The sequence below is a fragment of the Eptesicus fuscus genome, chromosome 18 (assembly GCF_027574615.1).
Source record: "Eptesicus fuscus isolate TK198812 chromosome 18, DD_ASM_mEF_20220401, whole genome shotgun sequence".
Classification (NCBI taxonomy): domain Eukaryota; kingdom Metazoa; phylum Chordata; class Mammalia; order Chiroptera; family Vespertilionidae; genus Eptesicus; species Eptesicus fuscus.
The window spans coordinates 44,210,608-44,231,278 of record NC_072490.1 but is presented as its reverse complement, the minus strand read 5'-3'; the positions used below and the strand labels follow the sequence as shown (position 1 = coordinate 44,231,278).

At 39.1% G+C, this 20,671-nt stretch overlaps 1 protein-coding gene across 1 annotated transcript in view; it reads left to right on the top strand.

Moving 5' to 3' along the window:
- The window catches only part of ERC2 (ELKS/RAB6-interacting/CAST family member 2), an 877,079-nt gene that overhangs the window by 285,043 nt on the left and 571,365 nt on the right, over positions 1–20,671 (top strand). Inside the window, exon 6 of the mRNA XM_028152806.2 lies at positions 8,440–8,607. Within this exon, the coding sequence (XP_028008607.1) occupies positions 8,440–8,607 (168 nt within the window). The remainder of the gene's footprint in view (positions 1–8,439; positions 8,608–20,671) is intronic.

Here is a 20,671-nt window from a genome sequence, read left to right as displayed (position 1 = left end):
GGTCCCAGGTTCTATTCTGATCAAGGGCACATGCCTGGGTTGCCGGCTCGATTCCCAGTAGGGGGTGTGCAAGAGGCAGCCGATCAATGATTTTCTATCATCACTGATGTTTCTCTCTCTCTCTCTCCCCCTCTTCCTTCCTCTTGGAAATAAATAAAAATATAAAACAAACAAACAAACAAAACAACACTACCCTGAAGATTTGATGGGAGGGGAATTCACTTCTGGCTAGAGCAATGCAGGCAGGTTGTTTAGGTTTAGAGGTGTTAGTATTTTTTTGTCTAAATATTCAGATTGTCAAAACAGCAATGACAAGTCTGATGAAGAATGCAGACTTAAATCAATGTTAGCGAAAACCTAGAAGGATAAGTGAAAATATCATCCCACCCCCAACTTCACACAGATAGGGAAGTAGGAAGAACTCAAATCTATGTGAAATGACAGGTTTTCCAAAACAGGAAAGAATTTTAAATTATAAATCCTCGAGGCTCTGAAACTCACTTGGGAAATAGAAAAGTAATTGTTAAGGTCACCGGGTTTACTGAGGCAGTGATAGAAATGGAAATCACAAAAGGACTTTGGATCCCAACTCACAGAAAATGCTAGATTTGAGGCTAGGAGTGTTGACTTTACAAACTTTTGTTTTAATGGTTTATAAAGATTCAAAGAGTCATGGTAGAATATTTCAGACATCTTTATGAAATGCTGCATAAGGAGGGGACTCACATTCTTTGGAAACCAAGCTTAAAATTGCAGTTAAATATTGTTCCTTCTTCTTGCTGATTGTAATGAATGTGTGGAAAACTTAAAAGTGGCCCAGAAAGGTTCTCCTTTACCAGGAGCTTTTGGAGAGGCACCTAGAATAACCACTGTGTGCAAGACCAGGTTTGGAGGTGCTGACTGACCTGAGTACTTCGTTACCAGATGTCAAAGCGTGTTTTGTCATGCTTACTTGTAAGTTTAGTATTTTTTATTTTTTTGTTAATCCTCACTAAGGGATTTTTTTTCCCCATTTATTTTTGTTTGTTGTTTAAGAGAGAGTGGAAGGGAGGGAGAGAGGGCAGAGAGAGAATTAGAGGAAGAGAGAGAGAGAGAGAGAGAGAGAGAGAGAGAGAGAAAGAGAAAGAGAGAGAGAGAGACATCTATGTGAGAGAGACATATTGATTGGTTGCCTCCTGCACATGCCCCAACCAGGGCTGGGGAACAAACCTGCAACCCAGGCACGTGCTCTTGACCATCATTGAACCCACAACCCTTCAGTGAGTGGGCCGAGGCTCTAACCATTGAGCAACAACAGCCAGGGCAGGAGTTTTCTATTTTTTAAAAAACAATGACAAGATAAACTCAACCTGATTATGAAAAAATAGCCCCTAATATTGTTCACATATCCATGTTCTCATTTGCTGATATTTTTGAAATACTCTTTAACTGGAAATTGTTTTTATGATTCACTGTTGATAAAACTGACTCAGCATTTGATTCTTTTTCATTAACAGTGCAGGATCTTAACCTTTTGCACTCGGATGTCGAGTGTGACTCGACACGGTTAGCATTAGAATAAAGGAATCGAGAAAAAAAAGCGAGTGCAAAGGGTTAAATCAGTCTCCATTTCAATCTGTAATGATTTGCTCCAAATAGATAATAAAGGCAGCTAATAATAATTGTTATATACAAATGCATTTTTAGATATAGAAGTACTATATTGAAGATACTTTTTCAGTGAAATTTGACATAGAAACAATGTTCCAATGTTGTGGTATGAAAAGGAATTTCTGCTTAATTATTAAGATGAGTCAAGCATGTAGGCTGGAGGGAAAGGAAGTATTTTAATAGTCACGTGAAAGGGCGTGCACCTCTATTTTGATGCTGAGCAGATCCTGGGACTGGTAGGGACTCTTGAAAGCTCAGTGATTAAATTAAGCAGCAGTGAAGACCTAAATTTCTTTTGTTAATGTGATGTCATAGAAAAACTATGATGTAACATTTCTGGAAAGCTGGAAGGTGAATTGCAAAAATGTAAAAGCAGATCTCAGAAACTCAGCTGTGCGAAGGCAGAGGGATGCTGGCCACAGTCCTGGATGGAGATTCTGGCGTCTTGTAAGCCCTTTGGCACTTGCACATTATCCCTGAGTACCGAGGCTCTGAGATACCTGATGGCTGCACCACTCTCCCTGTTGGAAACTTCAATTTCTACACCTTCTTCCCCCACCCCCCTGAATCCCCCTTGTCCCAACAGGCCTCCCCAGAGAGCTTGGAGGGATCAGACTGTGAGGGCAGAACTAAGAGGCTGTGAAAAGCATGAATTACTTTCAGGAGCACTGTTAAGCCTTTAACAATGGGAAGTAACATAAATAAACGTTTTTCTGGTAGGGAAAGAGGGATGGCATCCCTCGTTCTGTACAAGGCTTTGTTCCTCATCTAACACATTTCTCACCCACCGATCCCAGTGCTTCTATATTAGCTGCTCCCTCTGCTTTCAGAGTTCGCCCAAGACGCCAGTCTGTGGTGTTCCACCCCCCTCCTTTATTTGGAATTTGTAACCCATTTTCTTATTAATCTCTGATGGATTACAATCCTCATAACCCAAACTGCATGATAACACGCATATCCCTTGCTACACACGAGGGCCATATCTGCAGTGACAAAGAAGCTGTTTTCCTTGGCGGAGTCCTTTTCTCAGGGTGTTGGTTGTGTCACAGATCTAAGCGGTGGAAGAGCTTTCAGACGAGATGAAGTGTGCCTGATGTCCACATGGACTCCATACAAAGCGCGGATGTAATTCCGATGGGCTTTTCTTGCCATCACCCAGACAGCCTTCCCCCTCCTCCGTTCTCATGTATGTTCGATTGCATCACTTTCCATTTTTATTGAGTTTATGGCTATAAAAGAAGCCAAAGGCATATTTTTATGGAAGAATGTGTTTTTTTTACCCCATAACTATATTCCCTCTAGAAAAGTCTTTTTCTGTTATTGTCTGCATATAATATTTATTTAAAATTCATCTCATGGCAGTGATAGTCTGAAAGCTATTTAAAGCAACTGTGTATTTAATATTTATAGACTGAAAGAGTTTTATCATTATCAGTCTGTTTTTATTGAATAAAGTAGGTGTATGCAGAACCTCCCATTTTCTTCCTTTCTATTACCAAAATACCATTTTGTCGATCAAGTTAATTTCATTCACATTTCTCTCTCAATAGCCCACTCTCACAGTGGATTTCTACTCCAATATTTGTAGAAGTTAGCACAGGTTGGGTTTTTCACTATAAGCATCATCTTTGCATAGGCATGTAGAGTTGAAAGTTTTGTTTTTAGCATTATTTTCAGATAAATAAATTTCATATGTGGAATCAACTAGATTCTGTGCTGTCAGGTCAACTGCCTGTGATTTGTAGCCAAATCCCCTGAGAAGACTGCTGATCACAACAGATATTTTTCTTTTGTAATTTTAGGTAATACTAACCCCAATTTCCCCTCTACTTACACTCTGTGTGTGTGTGTGTGTGTGTGTGTGTGTGTGTGTGTGTGTGTAAGAAAGCGAGCGAGAGAGAATTTCTTTCTCTATGCCAGATAAAAATGATCAACTCACATGATTAGATTATGACAATAATAGTGTAGCTCATGGGTTGCACGTACCTGAGCTGTGCCACCACCTGCTTACACATGCCACAGTATGTTGATAATCAATCATGATTCTCTCCCAGTGAACGTTCATGCAAACTCGGAACCATTCTCAAGACTACCTTTCGGCCAGCCACTACGAAACCTCTCGATATGGCAAGAACGATGCAACCTATTTGCCCCCCGATCAGTCTGACTTCTCCCTGAGAATGAAATCTCCTTCCATATAAACCTTTCTAGTAAATCGTGCAACCTGAACACTTCTGAAGATGGTCTCACTTCTTTTTAAGCATCTCACTCAGGTTCATGCTCAGCAGTTATTGTCAGTAGCTTGGTCCTTATTTATGCCAGTTTTAGTTGCTGAAAACAACAAAAATTGCTGGGTGAAATGTATTTTAGAACATATTTCCCCTGAGGAGGTACACATGGAAAAAGGGGGACATCAGTAATACTTTTAACAATAAAGATAAATTTAAAACATACAGAAAATAAAATAAAAATGTACTTGTGAACTGTCAAGTTAGAAAGAATCACAAGGGCCCAAACTAAGCCAAAGTAGGGAGCTGGAGTGATCAGTAGAGCACTGGTTATATCTTCCTGTTAGTCTTTGCTAGACAGGTGAACTTGAGCTTTGATTTTCACAGTCACAGGGACATTTAAGAAAAGAGGTAGAATCCTGGGCCTGCTCAAGATGAAGAGTCAAATAGGGGTTCTGCTACCACACCACATAAGGCTGGGATCCTGGACAGCATCACCCTTCAGTGTGAGGTTTAACCAGAAATAACCTCCCAATTCTACTCTCCTCTCACTCAGACTGGGGACTCCAGGGAAAAGTATATATTTTAAAACTTTGAGCCAAGTGGAAGATGAAAAAACCATCTCTGAGAATCTATACCCACAGCTGGCTCTTGCACGGATGTGCAGTGTGAGGTGATCCAGAATCTTCAAGTAGAGGATGTGGTTTAAAGGGGTCCTTGCTTGGTAGGGCCCCAGGTATTGGCAGAGGTAACTGCTCTGGAAGGCTGCATGCTAACTTAGCTGCAAAGTATTTCTGTAGATAAAGTTACCAAAAAAAATGAAGGCACAATATTTTTTTAAATTAGAAAATCTGCAAGAAAGCAAGCCACCGTAAGTGAGTCAGTAGAAAGAACAGATAGCAGAGCCAGGTAGCAAGAACTTTAGGACTTGGACTTTTAAGACAAACGCTATGACATAAATGTGATTAATATGTTTAAATAAATAAAAGAAGGTATTTGAATACAAATAAAAGTCGAGAGACTATAAAAATTTCAAGAAAATTTAGCCCTACCAGTGTGTCTCAGTGGTTGAGCCTCGACCTTTGAACCGAGAAGTCATGGTTTGATTTCCAGTCAGGCCACATGCCTGAGTTGTGGGTTCAGTCCTCAGTGGGAGGTATTCAGGAGGCAGCTAATCAATGATTCTCTCTCATTGATGTTTCTATCTCTCTCTCTCTACCTCTCCCTTCCCCTCTGAAATCAATAAAATATATATTTAAAAATAAATTAAAATACCAAGCAAATTTAAAGAGAACTTCTAGAAATGGGAAATAAAAATGCAAATTTCAAAGCTCAATGAATCACTACAAAGTTGTCACAGAGGAGGGTCACAGAAGAAGAGAGACTTAATAAACTAGAAAATAGAGCAGAATAAATTAAATAAAAAGATGCAATACATGAAAGATAAGTTAAGATACATAGAAAAAGAAGGTCAATTAACAGTATAATCAGAGTTCCAGAAGGAAAGATGTAGTAGATCACTACTCATATTTGAAGAAATAAAAGCTGATACTTTTCCAAAACTGATGACAGGTACCAATCCACAATCAGGAGGCTCAAAGTACCCCAAAAAGGAGAAATAGGAAGAAACCTATCTATTTGTATCAAAAAATCCATAAAAGACAAAGAAACAGTTTTAGAAAGCATAATATTTGTCCAAAAGAGATATATGAGTGGCTAATAAGTATGTGAAAATATGCTAAGTGTCATTAGTTAGAAAAATGCAAGTGAAAACCATAATGAGATACCACTTTATACCCATCATAATGGCTATAATGAAAAAGACAGACAATAACAAATTCTGGTAAGAGTATGAAAAAGTTAGAGCCCTCATATATTGCTGGTGGGAATGTGAAATGCTACAGTTACTTTGGCAAATGATTTTGGATTTCTTCAAAATACTAAACATACCGTTGCCACATGGCCTAGCAATTCTACACCTATGTATATACCCAAGAGAAATGAAGACATGCCCACCCAGGCTGGTGCATGAATATTCATATCAGCATTATTCATAATAGCCAAAATATAGATACAACATGAGTGCCCATCAACTGGTGAGTTGATAGACAAAATGTGCTGTATTCATTCTCGGGAATATTACTCAGCAATAAAAAGGATGAATCTTGAAACATTGTGCTACATGAAAGAAGCCAGTCACAAAGTACATATATTGTGTGATTCCATTTATACAAAATTCCCAGAATACGCCAATCTATAGAGACAGAAAGTAGATTATTGTTTGCCTACAGCTGTGGGTCGAGGGTGGGGAATGGAAAAGGACAGCTAATGGTTTCAAGCTTTCATTTTGAGATGAGGAAAGGTTTTTATTTTGAGATGATTCACATGTACAACCATGATGATGATGTGAAAATACTAAAAACCATCAATAGTACACTTTAGTGAGGTGAATTTATGGTATGTAAATTATATTTCAATAAAGCTATCAAAAATGCAGCTAATGAAAGATTTCATAACATTTAAAGGAATGAATTTGTAGACATTAAGATAAAGAAACCATTTTTAGAGCTAAACATTGGTAGAACTATAGGGAAGAATTTATTATTTCACCATTAAGTAGGTGTTTTTAACCCACCTTTAAGTGATTAACAGATGAGGCAGATTCAAAGATCAAAATATGGAAGACTGAAACTACTCATCCATCTCCCTTCCTTCCTCTCTCTCAAATCAGTAAACATATCCTTGGGTGAGGATTAAAAAACAGAACAAAACTCTTTCCAAAGTTGTAATAAAATGGAACTTTCTGAAACCTAAGAGGGCCTATAAAAAGCTAAGACAAACATGAACGAGCGTTCATGGTGAAACATTGAAATTCTCCCCTTTATGATCAGGAACAAGACAAAAGGAATGATCATTTCCACCAGCTTCTCTGTCTTTCTCTGCCCGCTGTGTGTTTGGTATGGCCTCCTCGGAGCACGGCGGCTGTAGGATAGCTGACTTCTAGCACAGTGGCTGGCTGCCAGCAGGAGGAGGCCGAGGCTGCCATTCCTTCTGCAGGCGGAAATGCAGAACGCTGGTGACATAAGATTGGCAAAGCTGTGGAGTGATGAACACACCGTGCCTGTGACTATGAATATTAATGTAACTGCTTTGGAAAACATTTGTTTGTCTAGTGAAGTTGAAGGTGTGTATACTATGTGGTCCAGCAATGTAACTTTTAGATTATTTTTACTATACCAGTATGTACCAGGTGATATATAGAAGAATGTTCAGAATAACACTTTTAAAAAATATATTTTTATTGATTTCAGAGAGGAAGGGAGAGGGAGAGAGAGAGAGAAACATCAATGATGAGAGAGAATCACTGATAGGCTGCCTCTTGCAGTTCCCCCACTGGGGTTCGAGCCTGAAACCTGGGCATGTGCCCAGATCTAGAATGAAACTGTGGTCTCTTGGTTCATAGGTCGACAGTCAACCACTGAGCCACATTGGCCAGGCCAGAATAGCCTGGAAAAAAAACAAACCAACAACACCTGGAAACAAACCCAAATGTCTATCAGCAGCAGAATGGACAAATAAACCGCGGTGAAGTTTTACAATGGAATACTGTTCTTCAATGAAAACAAACAAATTGCTTGTACAGTACACGATTTAATCTCCAGGACATAAGATTGAGTAGAAAAAAGCCTAACGTGTAAAAAAAAAAAAAATCCCACAAAACATACACTGCAAACAAAGTTAAAAAACCTAAATAGGTAAAACTAAATGGTATATCATTTACAGATGGAAAAAAAAACACATGGTGAACTGAAAAGACAAGCAAGAAAATGATCAGCATAAAATTTAGAGTGGGAATTATTTCTGAAGGGGGAAAGAAGGAGATTGAAATGGGCTGGAGCACAGATAATTCTAATAACCTTTTTTGGTGAATTGAATGATGGCTATTACTTGTGTTATTTTCCCTTATACTTTATATATATTTTATTTCTTTTGTATTTCCTCAGTATTTAATATAAGCAAACGAAACACCTCCAATACTTTTTTTTCGGGGGGGGGGGTGCTGAGAATTCTCTTTTGTCAAATAATGCCCTTGAATGATTGTTTCCAGCATGGAATAGTAGAGAAGGTCCAGGTTATGTCTTAGGTGAAGTACCTTCATTAGCTCCCTGTTTTCCCTTCTGAGGATCTTGGTGAATTGTGTTTGGTTTCATAGATGAATAGTAGGTTTGGCCGGGAAGCCTTCTTTCTACTGTGAGCCTTGGTTCTCAGTGGGTGGAAGATGGAAGGCTGTCTGCTGACCTTACCTTTCTGGCTTCCTACACTCTCCGCCACATTTGCAGAGCCTCCCCAGAACCCAAGACTGTGTGACTCCCAGGACCATCTTTTTCATCAAACCTGCATTGTTGGAATAATAATCACCAACTATGAAAAAGAAATAAGTCATTTAAAGAAAACACACACACACACACACACACGAAAGGAATATAAGAGAAATTAGTAGTTTTCAAATAGAGAGTAGTATCTGTGGCTTCTAATTTCTTCCAATTTTGTTGTTTTACAGATTGATCAGCTGAAGCAGGAACTTTCAAAGAAGGAATCAGAACTTCTTGCCTTACAAACAAAGCTTGAAACCCTTAGCAATCAAAATTCAGATTGCAAGCAACACATTGAAGTGCTTAAAGAGTCGCTTACTGCCAAAGAACAGCGGGCTGCCATTCTTCAAACCGAGGTAAGGCACTGTCTCAGGATTCTGGGCAGCAGATGCTGAGTTGATAGAAAATGTTCTACCTGAACAGCTTTCTTTAGAAGATTCCTTATCCAAACCCTGGGGCAAGAGGTGTTTTGGATATCGGATATTTGGGTGGATTTTGGAAAGGTAAGACCTACTGCATGTATCATAGATTGTGTAACACTCCCAGTGAGGTTGCTGGGAGTGTTATACAAACACATGGATATTTCTGCAGAAAAAGAAATTCTCACCCTAAAGTGGATAAATAAAGACTATATAAGTAACCCTCTGCCAGTTTGCTTCAGGTTGTGCCAGTAAAGGGAGTTCGCTTCATACTTGGATTTTTTTTCTTTCATTTTTTCAGAGCTTTTCAGATTTGGGAACCACAGATAAAATAAATGATCGGATCTGGAATGGTTTTTATTTTATCAGAAACCATTTTAAAAAGTCAGAATGTCCTTTACCTTCCTTTGTTATATATTTATATAGTTCCCCCTCCTGGCACCTATGATTCCAAAGATTTCTTACTTTCTAAAGAGTCTCCTTAATTTTCAATATTCTTTTACCCATTGAAGAAAGTTGGTATTTTACAAGTTTCTTAAAGGAAAAGCTGGTTTGTTATTTCTTATTCACACCTAGAAAAAATAAACAAACATATTACTATCCTATTTCCTTGCTTCTCCTCATTGAATTATATTTTGGGGATGGCTAAGGAATGCAGGACACAAGCTACTTATTGTGTAAATAAAACAGTTGGCAGAAAATAAATTATTCGTGTGGGCAGTAGCGAAGGATGTGGTGAATGCCCAGTTTCCGTGTAGAGGCAGCGTACGATGTGATCACTTTGGGAGAAGGCAGCCTAACTGAGATGCGTGTTCCCTCTTGTGCTCTTGAACCATGTCTTTGAATGTATACATTTTTGGGTCTGTGGGGAGATTTGGACTTGCCTTAGGAGTTCATGGGGCCATTCAGTAGGTCTGTGCCCTCAGTGGAGGTGCAGGCCATTGTTCAGAGGAGACAGGAAACAGGTTCCGGATTGGATAAGTCTTGGCATGGATCCGAATTAGCCCCTATGCACTTCACATTGGCTAAATTGCTGTTATTTGATTGATTCAAACCAAACACTTATTTTAGCTTCAATGATGTAGATATTCCACATTTAAGAAATACAATTTTCAGTTGTATGTCATTTCATTCTGAATGTGGAAGCATGGATATTTTCTCTTTTAAGGAAAATTTTTAAACTATGCCATTGATTGGAAGGTGGCTTAAATCTGCTTTGAAGAGGAGCAGTGAGAAGAATCTACCACTGTGCTATCGAATACTGGAGCCACTAGCCACCTTATGTCTATTAAAATTTAAATGATTAAAAGTCAGTAACATTTAAAATGCAGTTTCTGGGTAAAGGGGCCAAATGCATGGTGACAGAAGATGATTTGACTTTAGGTGGTGGCTACAAAATGATATATATACAGATCATGTATCATAGAAACCTATATATTCTTGAGACCTATATGATCCTATTAAACGAATATCACCCCAATCTTACCTAATAATAGACAAACATGTAAATTGACCATACCTCCGCTACACCCACAGCCAAGCAGGAGTGAGTATGCAAATTAACCAGACAAAGATGGCAGGTTAATTTGCATATGCAGGCGTGGAGCGGCAGGGAGGGGCGGGACACCTGCTATGAGGGGAAGGAGGGTGGCGGAGGGAGCTACAGGAGCGGTGCACTGCCGGGAGCTGCCCCCTGGTGGTCAGTGCACTCTCACAGCCAACTTCCCGAGGACTTGCAGGCTCCCGGGTGACCAGGAACGAAGCCAGGGGAAGGAAGGCCTATTCTTGAACGAATATCATGCAACAGGCCTCTAGTAAATTTAATAAAAACTAAAAAAAAATTAAATTCTGTAAAATTTAAAAAGTAGTTCCTTAGTTACACTAGCCACATTTCAAGTATTTAATGGTCAGCTATGGCTAATGAGTGCTGTATTGGCTAGCACAGTGCTGGAATGTTTCTAGTATCTAGCACTTGTCTAGAATAGGAGTTGAAAACTATGGCTTGTGGACAAATCCCACCCTCAGCCTATTTTTGGAAGTAATGTTTTGCTAGGACACAGCCATACTCATTTACTAGTATCTAAGTGTTGTGCTTGGCTATAACTGCAGAATTGAGTAGCTGCAGAGATTGTATAGCCCACGAAGCTAAAAATATTTACTCTTTGGCCCTTTACAGAAGAAATTTGCCAATTCTTGGCATTGTGATTTTGTGGGAAAAGGGCCGAGTGGGGATTGGAATGCCTGACTTGACCTCTCTCTAGCAGTCTTATTCTGAACAGGGCCAGATAGTTTGCTGACCCTCGTTCTGGAGCCCAAGGTTTTCTTCACACTCGTTATTCACAAATCAACTGATTGTTCCCACAGTTGTCTGAAGTTGGCAATAATGCCAGCATCCATACTAGTATATATAAAAGCCTAAGCAATGGTTACAACAGGTCGATAGTTCGCTATGATGCTCACCGACCAACGGGCAGATGCTCAATGCAGGAGCTGCCCCCTGGTGGTCAGTGCGCTCTCACAGCCAACTTCCCTAGGCCAGCCAACCTCTGGTGGTCCCTCCCCCTGGCCGGCCCTCCCTAATCGGCCCCAATCGGTCCTGATTGCTAGCTAGGCGGAGGGACCCCCACCCATGCATGAATTTGTGTACCGGGCCTCTAGTTACTAATAAAGGTAGTGTGATTGTGTTGCCATGTGTTGGGTAGGAGGAGAATTGAGAAGCAAGGCAGTGCGTTGAGGAATTGCCCAAATAGGCAGTCTGCTTCTTGATGATTTCTCTCCAAGAGGAAGGAATGAGAAAAGTCAGCCCCGAAAGGCTTACTTCCTTTCTCCTGCTCCCTTGCACTGAGGAGAGCTGTATCCCCAGCCCATATCCCTTTTCTTATCCTCTCCTTGGTGTTTTCCCTCTTGAATGAATGTAGTCAAATTAGGCCTATGTATATTTCATGAAAAAGACAGTGGTGACATTATGCGGATAGCTTCCATCCCACGTTCAATAATTAAAATGACCCAATAAAAAAGACGGTTCTTTGAAGTAGAAAAATTATTCTCCATGTGCAGAGAAAGTGAGGTGATTTTCTCGTCTTCTGCTTTGAAGTTCAGAGCGTGTGATTAATGATTTTATCAGCTGGAGACATCAGAGGAATTTTCTTTTTTGCCTTTTTTCTTCTTTTAAGATCTCTGTAAATAAAAATGGAGACAGTTACCCAGTAATGTCCATCTCTTAGGGGAAGCAGTTTCAGTTAAAATTTGCTCTAATTGTTGGATCATAGGCAAAGGATTTTTGGCAACAGGGTGCAATATATTAAAGTGATTTTCCCACCTCTAAGGAGTCTCCCTACCTTAGTGGATGAGTATTCAGTAGATATGTTATGTTTCATTATGCCCATATGCCAGATCAGGGCTCATCCTTGCAGGAGGTTACATGTGATAGCTCCTTCCAGTTTGATTCCTGAGTCACTCCTTAAAAGCTTTTGCCAAAACAGAAGAGAGTTCTTTCTAGAAGTAGAAGAAATTTGCTGGTTTCTCTGGAAAATTTGTGCTATCAACTGGTTTTAGCTACTCTTTTAGAATATGGTGTGCATGATAATGTCACTGGTTTAACAGTTCATCTCTGCCAGGAAGATTCTTACTATCAGAATATTCGTTTGGGAGGTGGCAGGATGAAGAGTGGGGCAAGGGGTGGGAGGCAAGTTGTCTGGGTTTGAGGCTGTGTGGCTTGGCTCTTGGGTTGGTTGTTTTAACTTGCATAAATGCCCAGATGCTCTGACATGTGAGCAATAAATCAATGGAGTAATAATTATGCACACAGAGGGATACACCACATAGCTCTTAACATAACATTTTACTTTTTAAAATAGCTTCAAAGGACCCTAAAGCCACGTTTCTTATTTTGCTACTTTCCTGGATGCTTTTTATGTACCAACTTATCCCCATCCTCCAACACATTAATTACATGGCAATAGAGGTAATAAATTAGTTTTCTTTAGCACCTCGCTTTTTCTTGATTTCAACACATAATTACCTGCCTGGTGGTGTCGCTCAGTGGTTGAGTGTTGACCCATGAACCAAGTGCTCACTGATTTGATTCCCGACAAGGGCACAACTTGGGTTGCTGGCTTGATCCCCAGTTGGGGGAGTGTAGGAGGCAGCTGATCTATGATGTTTCTGTCTCATCAATGTTTCTATCTCTCGATCTCTCTCCTTCCCCCTCTCTCTCAAATCATTAAATATTTAAAAATAATTACTAATATATCCAGAAATTTAGAAGAGAGGTCTAGATATTATTCTATGGTCTGAAGTAAAACGTTGTGTGAAGAACACAGCATTTAGAAGTGGGAGGTGTGTGGACATACTTCAGCCTTCCCATTGGATAACTGTGACGTGGATAAGACTTGAACTTCTCTGAGCCTCCATGTCTTGACCTATAAAATGGCAGTCTTTGTGTCAACCTGATGCATCTGTGTGAAAAGTGCTTTAACTCCGGTAAAAGGTTTTAGCTAGAAATGGTGTTGATTATCATCATTGCTGTTATTATTTTTATTGTATCTCACAGGTGTTTGGGGAATGCTCTAGCTCACTTCTCTTTCATCATCCATTCTGTGTGTTCTGCCTTTGTGGGACTCCTTTGAGATTTTGGTGTCCACAGATACAGAACTCAGACTTTTACATTTCAATGGAGTCACTTTTTAATGAAGTTACTATAAAAGTGCCATCTAATGGTTCTAGACCCAAATTAAGAGATTTCTTTGGATTTCCCGGCAACTTTTCACCAGCCCAGCATGTTTTGTAACAGCCAGATGTGACAACTCCTTTGCATGTTTTCTGGGAGATGTGTTATATGACAGTGGTGCGATGCTTGCTTTTATACTCACTGCTGTTCCAAATAGGTCAGGGAAGAGATCTACTTGAGAGCCCATTAATGGAGACAGAATATAAGGGTTTTGTGTTCTTGAAGACATGCAGGTTAGGTTAGTGGCAGCTCCATAACAAAGGTCCATAGCATTTTTGTTTTTGTTTTTTTAAATGAAATCCATATAGAAGAGACTCTCATGCAATTTATAGGCTTATTCCCTAGGAACATTCACCTCAGCACATACACACTCATATTCACATGCAATAATGAATGTAATTTCAGGCAGTTTATAGATGCCCTGAAGCATTTCTGAGAATTTCACATGAAAGATTTCTGCCCTATAGATTTCATGCAACACATAGTTTCTGAATGACTACTGTGTACAAACTATGGTTTCAGCCCTCATCCAGCCAACATTCTATTGGGTATATGGATTTATGATAGATAACTGATTTATAGTACCATAAATGCTCAGGAATTTTTGGTTATTAATCATTTCACACAATATCTTAATTATATACTACCTTCTTTGTGTTGTTTAAAGTGGGTAAGTAAAAGAAGGAGAGGAAATAAAAAGAGATAAATGTTTAGCTCCTTTGAAAACTAAAGTAGGCAAGCTGTATGAAATATCCACTCATATTGCTCATACTGGAAGGTTCATATTGCTAAGGTGATTACTCTGGTACTCTTTCTGTGTTTTGATGAGAGCTGATTTATTTTGAGTCCACACTCAAGCAACTTGGCTCTCATTGAGAGAGGGGATGCTATTTATGGGGTTACAGACACTCTGCTGGCTTGATTCTTTCAGATGTTACCTCATCTACTCAGAAATGCTTCAGTAGGCTGTACTTCAGAAAGACCCTTCTCTCATCTTGTCTAAATGAGGGAGGTATCACTTGACAATATTTTATTGAGCATTGGATAAGGTTGGATCCATAATCTCAGGAGCTATTGGTCTTAGACTTTTAAATTTAATTGTATTGCCCAAATGTCCACCAAGTGTCTTGTGGCTGCCATTCTGAGTTCCAGGAACTGTGGCTAAGTGTGTCCCATGCAATACTTTATTTTACCCTTGACTTTCAACTTGTGAAGTTGGTATTGTTGACTCGTTTTTTTGTTTGTTTGTTTGTTTTTAAGATGAGAAAATAGAGGTTCAGAGAGGATGTGTAACTTACTCAAGGCTACAGAATGATGAGTGACAGGGCCTCAGCTCTCAAATCCTGAACTTTTAACCCTAAATCTAGGGCCTTCCATGAGTCCCTTTGTGTCAAGGGACTGACATACATTATCACATTTAATGTTCATGTCAAAGTTTATTGTAAGTTTTATAATTATGTCTTAATAGGTGAGTTCATTGGGATTGCAAGAATGCTTAGTAAACTGGCTATGAAGAGAGATAAGAATGAATAACTCAGGGGTTTAACTCCTCATAGTAACATATGGCTATAATAACAATAACACTGTGGCCAAAATATTGGAGGATATTGTCCAAACTCAAGAGATGGTGACATTTTTCCTGAAGTCTAGAATCCTAGTGCATTAAGAAGAATTCATTGTGTAATATTTAATTTTTATTTCTTTAAAGATGTTACAATTATGTACATTTACATATATTCACACATACATGCACACTTTGTAAAAATAGTAAAAGGATGGAAAACATTATCTTACTGTATTTTCTCTTTATGTTGGAGACTCAGGTGATCTTTAAATTGTCTATGATACAGGTATTATACATTTGTAATGAAAAAATTATTAAGTGCATTTTTAACAGAAGTGGTGATGGTCATTTCTTCAGGGAGGTTGTGCAAGGTGCTGGTGGAGGAGGAGGTGGCAGCGATTTTTGGTCTCTGAGTCACGCATGATTCAGTGTCATAACACAGCCAGAGAGCAGGCTTGAGCTGTCAGTTTTCAAGCTGAAGAATAAAAGCCAAGCAAAATGTTGTTGTTCCATGGAGAAGACAAATTTCATGAGTCCTTGTTTCCTGGTTTGCTCATATTGAGATGAACCCTCTGCCTCACTTTCTGGTGAGGCTAGACTCCTGGGCGTAAAGATTACCATGCTAAGGAGTCTGAATGCTTTGTGGCCTCTTGGGACTGTGGGGCCAGCTGCATTCACACAGGGCTTTGCAAACTATTCCAGATACTAAGGAACACCTCTCTTCTGAATTCACATGTTTTGAGCAAGAGGGTTTTTTAGTGAATGAAACAATATTTGTCACATACGTAAGGTGGATTTCCCAGGAGTCTCCTTTACTCCCTCTGTCATTTCAGTTCCCCTTTTTGCCTCCTGCCTTGGTGGACTAGCAAGCAGAAAAGCCCCTTTTAACCCTTCAGCCCAGCCTTCCAAGAATATTACGTCAAACGTGCTTTCCGAGATAGACTTTTGTTTAATGCGCTTCATAATCACGGCATTTCACAGTGAGGTGCTTTCTAAGAGAGTCGGTAGCATCCGACACAACCGACTTTGAAGACTGTCAAATCACCCAGGACCTCATTGGGGGGTGTTGTCTCCCTCTCAAGACTTGCAAGGGATGCCTTTAAAATGAATACATTAAGGGGCTTGTTGGAAAAAAAAAAATAGACAAAACAACATCACTTGTATTTTTCCATTCTAATCCTGTCGCTGACTTCACATTTTAAAATGTTTTTATTTGACCAGGAAAAGCATCATTGGCAATTTTTATTGATAACACTCTTAGCTGCAAGCAAAAGACATAAACCTGCAAGCTGTAACTATCATGGTGGCCACAATTGGGAGGTCTGCAAAAATGGTTTTATTACCAGTAGAAAAAAAGCCCTGGGAACCACAGTCGTTATAGGGGTCACCACCTCTGCTACGTGCATTTCCCTTTTCCCCTTTTTCATTTTGAGGGTATGTACGATGGCAGTGCCAAACTACACACTTCCCCCTCCCCTGATGTCGGTGGGCTTTGTTTTGATTCTCTCTTTATTAATGATGTGAAAACTTTGGGGTCACATAAAAATGAGCCAGGGTCAGGCGTTGTGGGCCCCAGAATGCTGAAATGGTCCTTCTCTCCAGCTAGTGAAGACATTGTTTGAAGGGGCCACATTTTTCCTTCCTGAAATTTGTAGCTGTTTTGCAGATTTTAGATACCCGGGTGAACTTTGTACGGCAGCCTCACGCTCTTGCTTTCTGAAGGCAAAACCTGAAAGACTTCTGGTGGAGGAATCCAGCTGTGTTAGGCTTGTTGGCTGCAGGTCCATGCGATGCTTTGTCTATTAAAGGATGATGCAGGTTAGCGACGGACATTAGTCTGTTCCACAGGCCAAGCGTCTCGTCCTTTTGTTGTTGTTATTGTTGTTCAGGCTTTTCAGAGAATGCCTTATTTAACACCTTGTTAGTATAAAATTGCTTTTGACTTCATAAACACAGGTGTTCAGTTTGAATCTTAATGAACTGTGAAATAGGTAGATGTCTAAAAGGAAATCCTATAAATTGTGAACATGGCTGTCAGCACACTAAATGGATTAGGAACATTCATTGTCTGCCCTGTAACTGAACACCAATGCGATGCGTGGACGAGAATTAGTCCTGAAAAGTCAATAAAATGCAGGGGAAACGTTGAGCCTGGGAGATGTTGATTGTGTGGGTCCCCTTCACCCTCCTCACCGCCACAAACGAAGGCTGGTGCAGAGGCCTCGGAAGTCGGAATGGCTATTCAGAAGACAGCCAAGAAGAAATACATATGAGCAGACAACACAGAATTTATAGAGTAAAACCACAAACACCTTATTTTCCATTGTACTAAAATAATGATATTTTACAGTACTCGTTTTGTATGTAATTCTGCTTTCAATTTTATATTGTTACTGTAGCTCAACTCTCATTATAAGTGTTCCAACAAAAATCCCTTTTTAATCAAAAACTTTCCAATCCTTAGCCTATTGTCAATTTATTTTGAGCAACTTATTTTTCTAGTGAGACAAAAGAATTTGGCCCTTCTCTTTGAGCTCCATGGGATGTTATTTGACCTGTGTGGCTAAATATTGAATCCTGTCATAATCTGCACCCATTGTTTTGGTGTGTAGAGATGGATCCAGAGCCCTTTATATTCCTTGACGGAAAAGACATAGACCCTTGGTATTTTTATTTGGTTTTACTTCTGTTTGAAAAAGGCATATTCTGTACTGTATTACGCTATTACTGGAAGTGACAGTACCCAATTAGCAAATGGTCCGTGACAAACTGCATGTCCACTGGTTAGTGTTGCTCACTGGTGAATGGTTTGCAGGAAAAGCAAGGATGTATATCTGTCATATCTGTGGGAAGCTGAATTTCCACTTTAAAAAGGAGATGACAGAATTTAGAAGGAGGGAATTCCAACAAAACTCTCCCTGACCCCTGAGCTCACATTCTTTCTTTTTCGGGGGGCGAGGGTATGAATTTTATGGAAAACAGGATTTATTAAGTACTTCCATTCATTTTTTTTTCCTTCTGGGGGGCACCATTTGGAAATAGCCAGTTTACACTGTGATTATGTTCTCCTGACACTGGACCCACGTCGGTAACACTTGCCCCCACTCGTCTGGAAAAAGGCTCACGGTCGCTGTGGTTGGGTTTCTTTACGTGCTTGTTTACATACCAAACCGAAGTCTGAAGAGTGGAGTGAAATTGCGGGGCTTCTGCAAGAATCCTTTACCCATTTCCAGTGGACTTCATTCTTTTTAAAATTAAACACAGGTATTTATTCCATACAGACGTATGGTTTCTTTCTCTTATTTTATTAGGGAAAAAAAGAGGGAGAGAATACAACTTGAGGTCATAAGTTGTGTGGATGAAGATCATTTTAACCCTACAAGTTTGTTTTCATTGCAAGTGTTTCTATCTTGAAGTGTGGGAAATTTTTTCTTGCATCTTTTATTATTTTTATTTTATTATTTTATTTTCAAATGTAGGTGATTTTTTAAATTCTTTTATAACAGAATGATGTTTGCCCTCTGAAATACTACTTGGCAGTTGCTAATTTGAAACTGGACACATCGTAAGTTGTGCCATTAGGATCTGGCCAAATGCGAAGGGAAAGAGAAGGTCCTACTTCTTGTTACTGAGTGTGACTCCTTAGCCTCGTGCCAGCCACGCCGGGGCCTGAAGGGTCCGCTCTCTCCATGGGGAACCGCCTTTGGCTGCTCTTTTGGATGCTGTACAGGCAGAGCAAAATGCTTGCCTAGAAGTGCTAGGGACTGCCAGAGTGCTAGACCTCAGGATTTGTCAACTCTTCAACCTCAGTCCCACCCTAGGTCAAAAAGAACATTTGCAGATAGATGTACATGAATTTTACAGATTTAATTTGTAAACATGTAATCATATTTGCACTGTGTGTGTGTGTGTGTGTGTGTGTGTGTGTGTGTGAAGACAGAAAGAGACAGAGCACTAAAATATGGAAATTAGGTAGGCAGCATTATTTTGGTAACCTTCTTTGTTACTATATACTGTGTGTTAGGCATGGTTCCAGGTGCCAGGAATATCGAAGTAAACAAGAGATAAATGTTGCCAACATTATCATCCATAATATGATTATTGAAAAATGTTTAAGGATTCTTTGTAGTTCTTTTTGTCCTTGAGTACCCACTGGGATTGATTCATGAAGGATTCAATCTAGTGGAATGTCGGTTGCTTGACAGAGCAAGCCCACAGAGACCTTGGGTATATAACCATGCCTCTGAGTGAGGGTGTGAAAGCACCTAACCAAAGGACAACTTATTTTAATGCTTGGAGCTCTTTTCATTTATAAATCCTTAAAGTTTCAAGCACAACTTTCTTGGATAAAATGTCTCTGATATGGGTCATTGTGGCCTCACTGGGGTTTTCTTTACTGTACTGCACCTGAGTATTCATTTTAACCCTTTATAAACCTAGTATTTACATTGAAGGAAAACATCATCACAATATAAGCTTCTTAAAGAAAATGACCTTTTGGCATTTTCACTGGGGTATATGATCTCTGAGAGCAATGCCTAACATCATATAGGAACTCCAAAAATATCTATTGGATTTATTGTTGCTTTCCTGTATCACTAGAGGTGTAGTGAGAGAATTACATGAGATATTGCATCATGGTAGCAATAGAAATATCCAGTCTTAGGCGATGCTTTAATATTAGTATTAGGAGAAAACATGAATTAACTCCTTTATAACTTAGGTCTGGGGAAAACTTCTACTATGAATCAACATCTGGTTCCAATAATGTATAAGATTGATAAATTTGATGTCATAAAATAAAGAATTTTTTGCATGGCAAAAATTATTATAGGCAGAGTAAAAGACAAATAACTTGGGCAATATACTTATAAGTTATGCTGCAAATAAAGAGTTCATAGCCCCAATATATAGTTGTTAAACAAAGGGCCAACAATCCTATGGAATAATGTGCCTGATATATAGGTAGCATACAGAAAAATAAATGTAAAAGGTGCTTAGTTTATAATACTCAACCTAACACATAATAGAAATGCATATTAAAACTACATTGAAAAATAATTTTCACTTATTAGATTGTCAAAAATCCAAAGATTTGAAATGTATTCTATTTATTGGTAAGACTGGGGGAAACTAGCCCTCTAATAACAATGCTGGTAGGAATGCAAAATGGTATATCCCCTTTCAGAAGAGAATTTTGGCAACATCTGGCAAGTTACACATGTTTACCTTTGACTCAGCAATCCCAATTCTAGAAATAGATCCCAGAGATACAGCAAAAACACAGAATATCCAAGACTGTTCATTGCAACACTATCTGTAATAGTAAAAGACTGGAAACATCCAAGATGGTTACCAGGAAGGGTCTGATTGAACAAATCACTGTGATCCACAAAATGGATTAATATGTAGCGGTGCGAAAGATGAAGAATATCTCTCTATATACTGATATGGCATGACTTCTAGAATATATTGTTAAGTGAAAAAATAGGACGTGGTTGAAGTGCATAGGATATGCTACCTAAGAGATTTGCATATATGTATATATATATGAATATATATATTTGTTTATATTATTTTAAAAATTGATGGACAAAGAAGTTACTTGTTTTGCAGTAAAATGAGTAGACATGGAGAGAACCTAGGCTTCTTTGAATATTTTGTTTTGTAGGTTTGACTTTGGAACCACATAAATGTTTTGCATAATT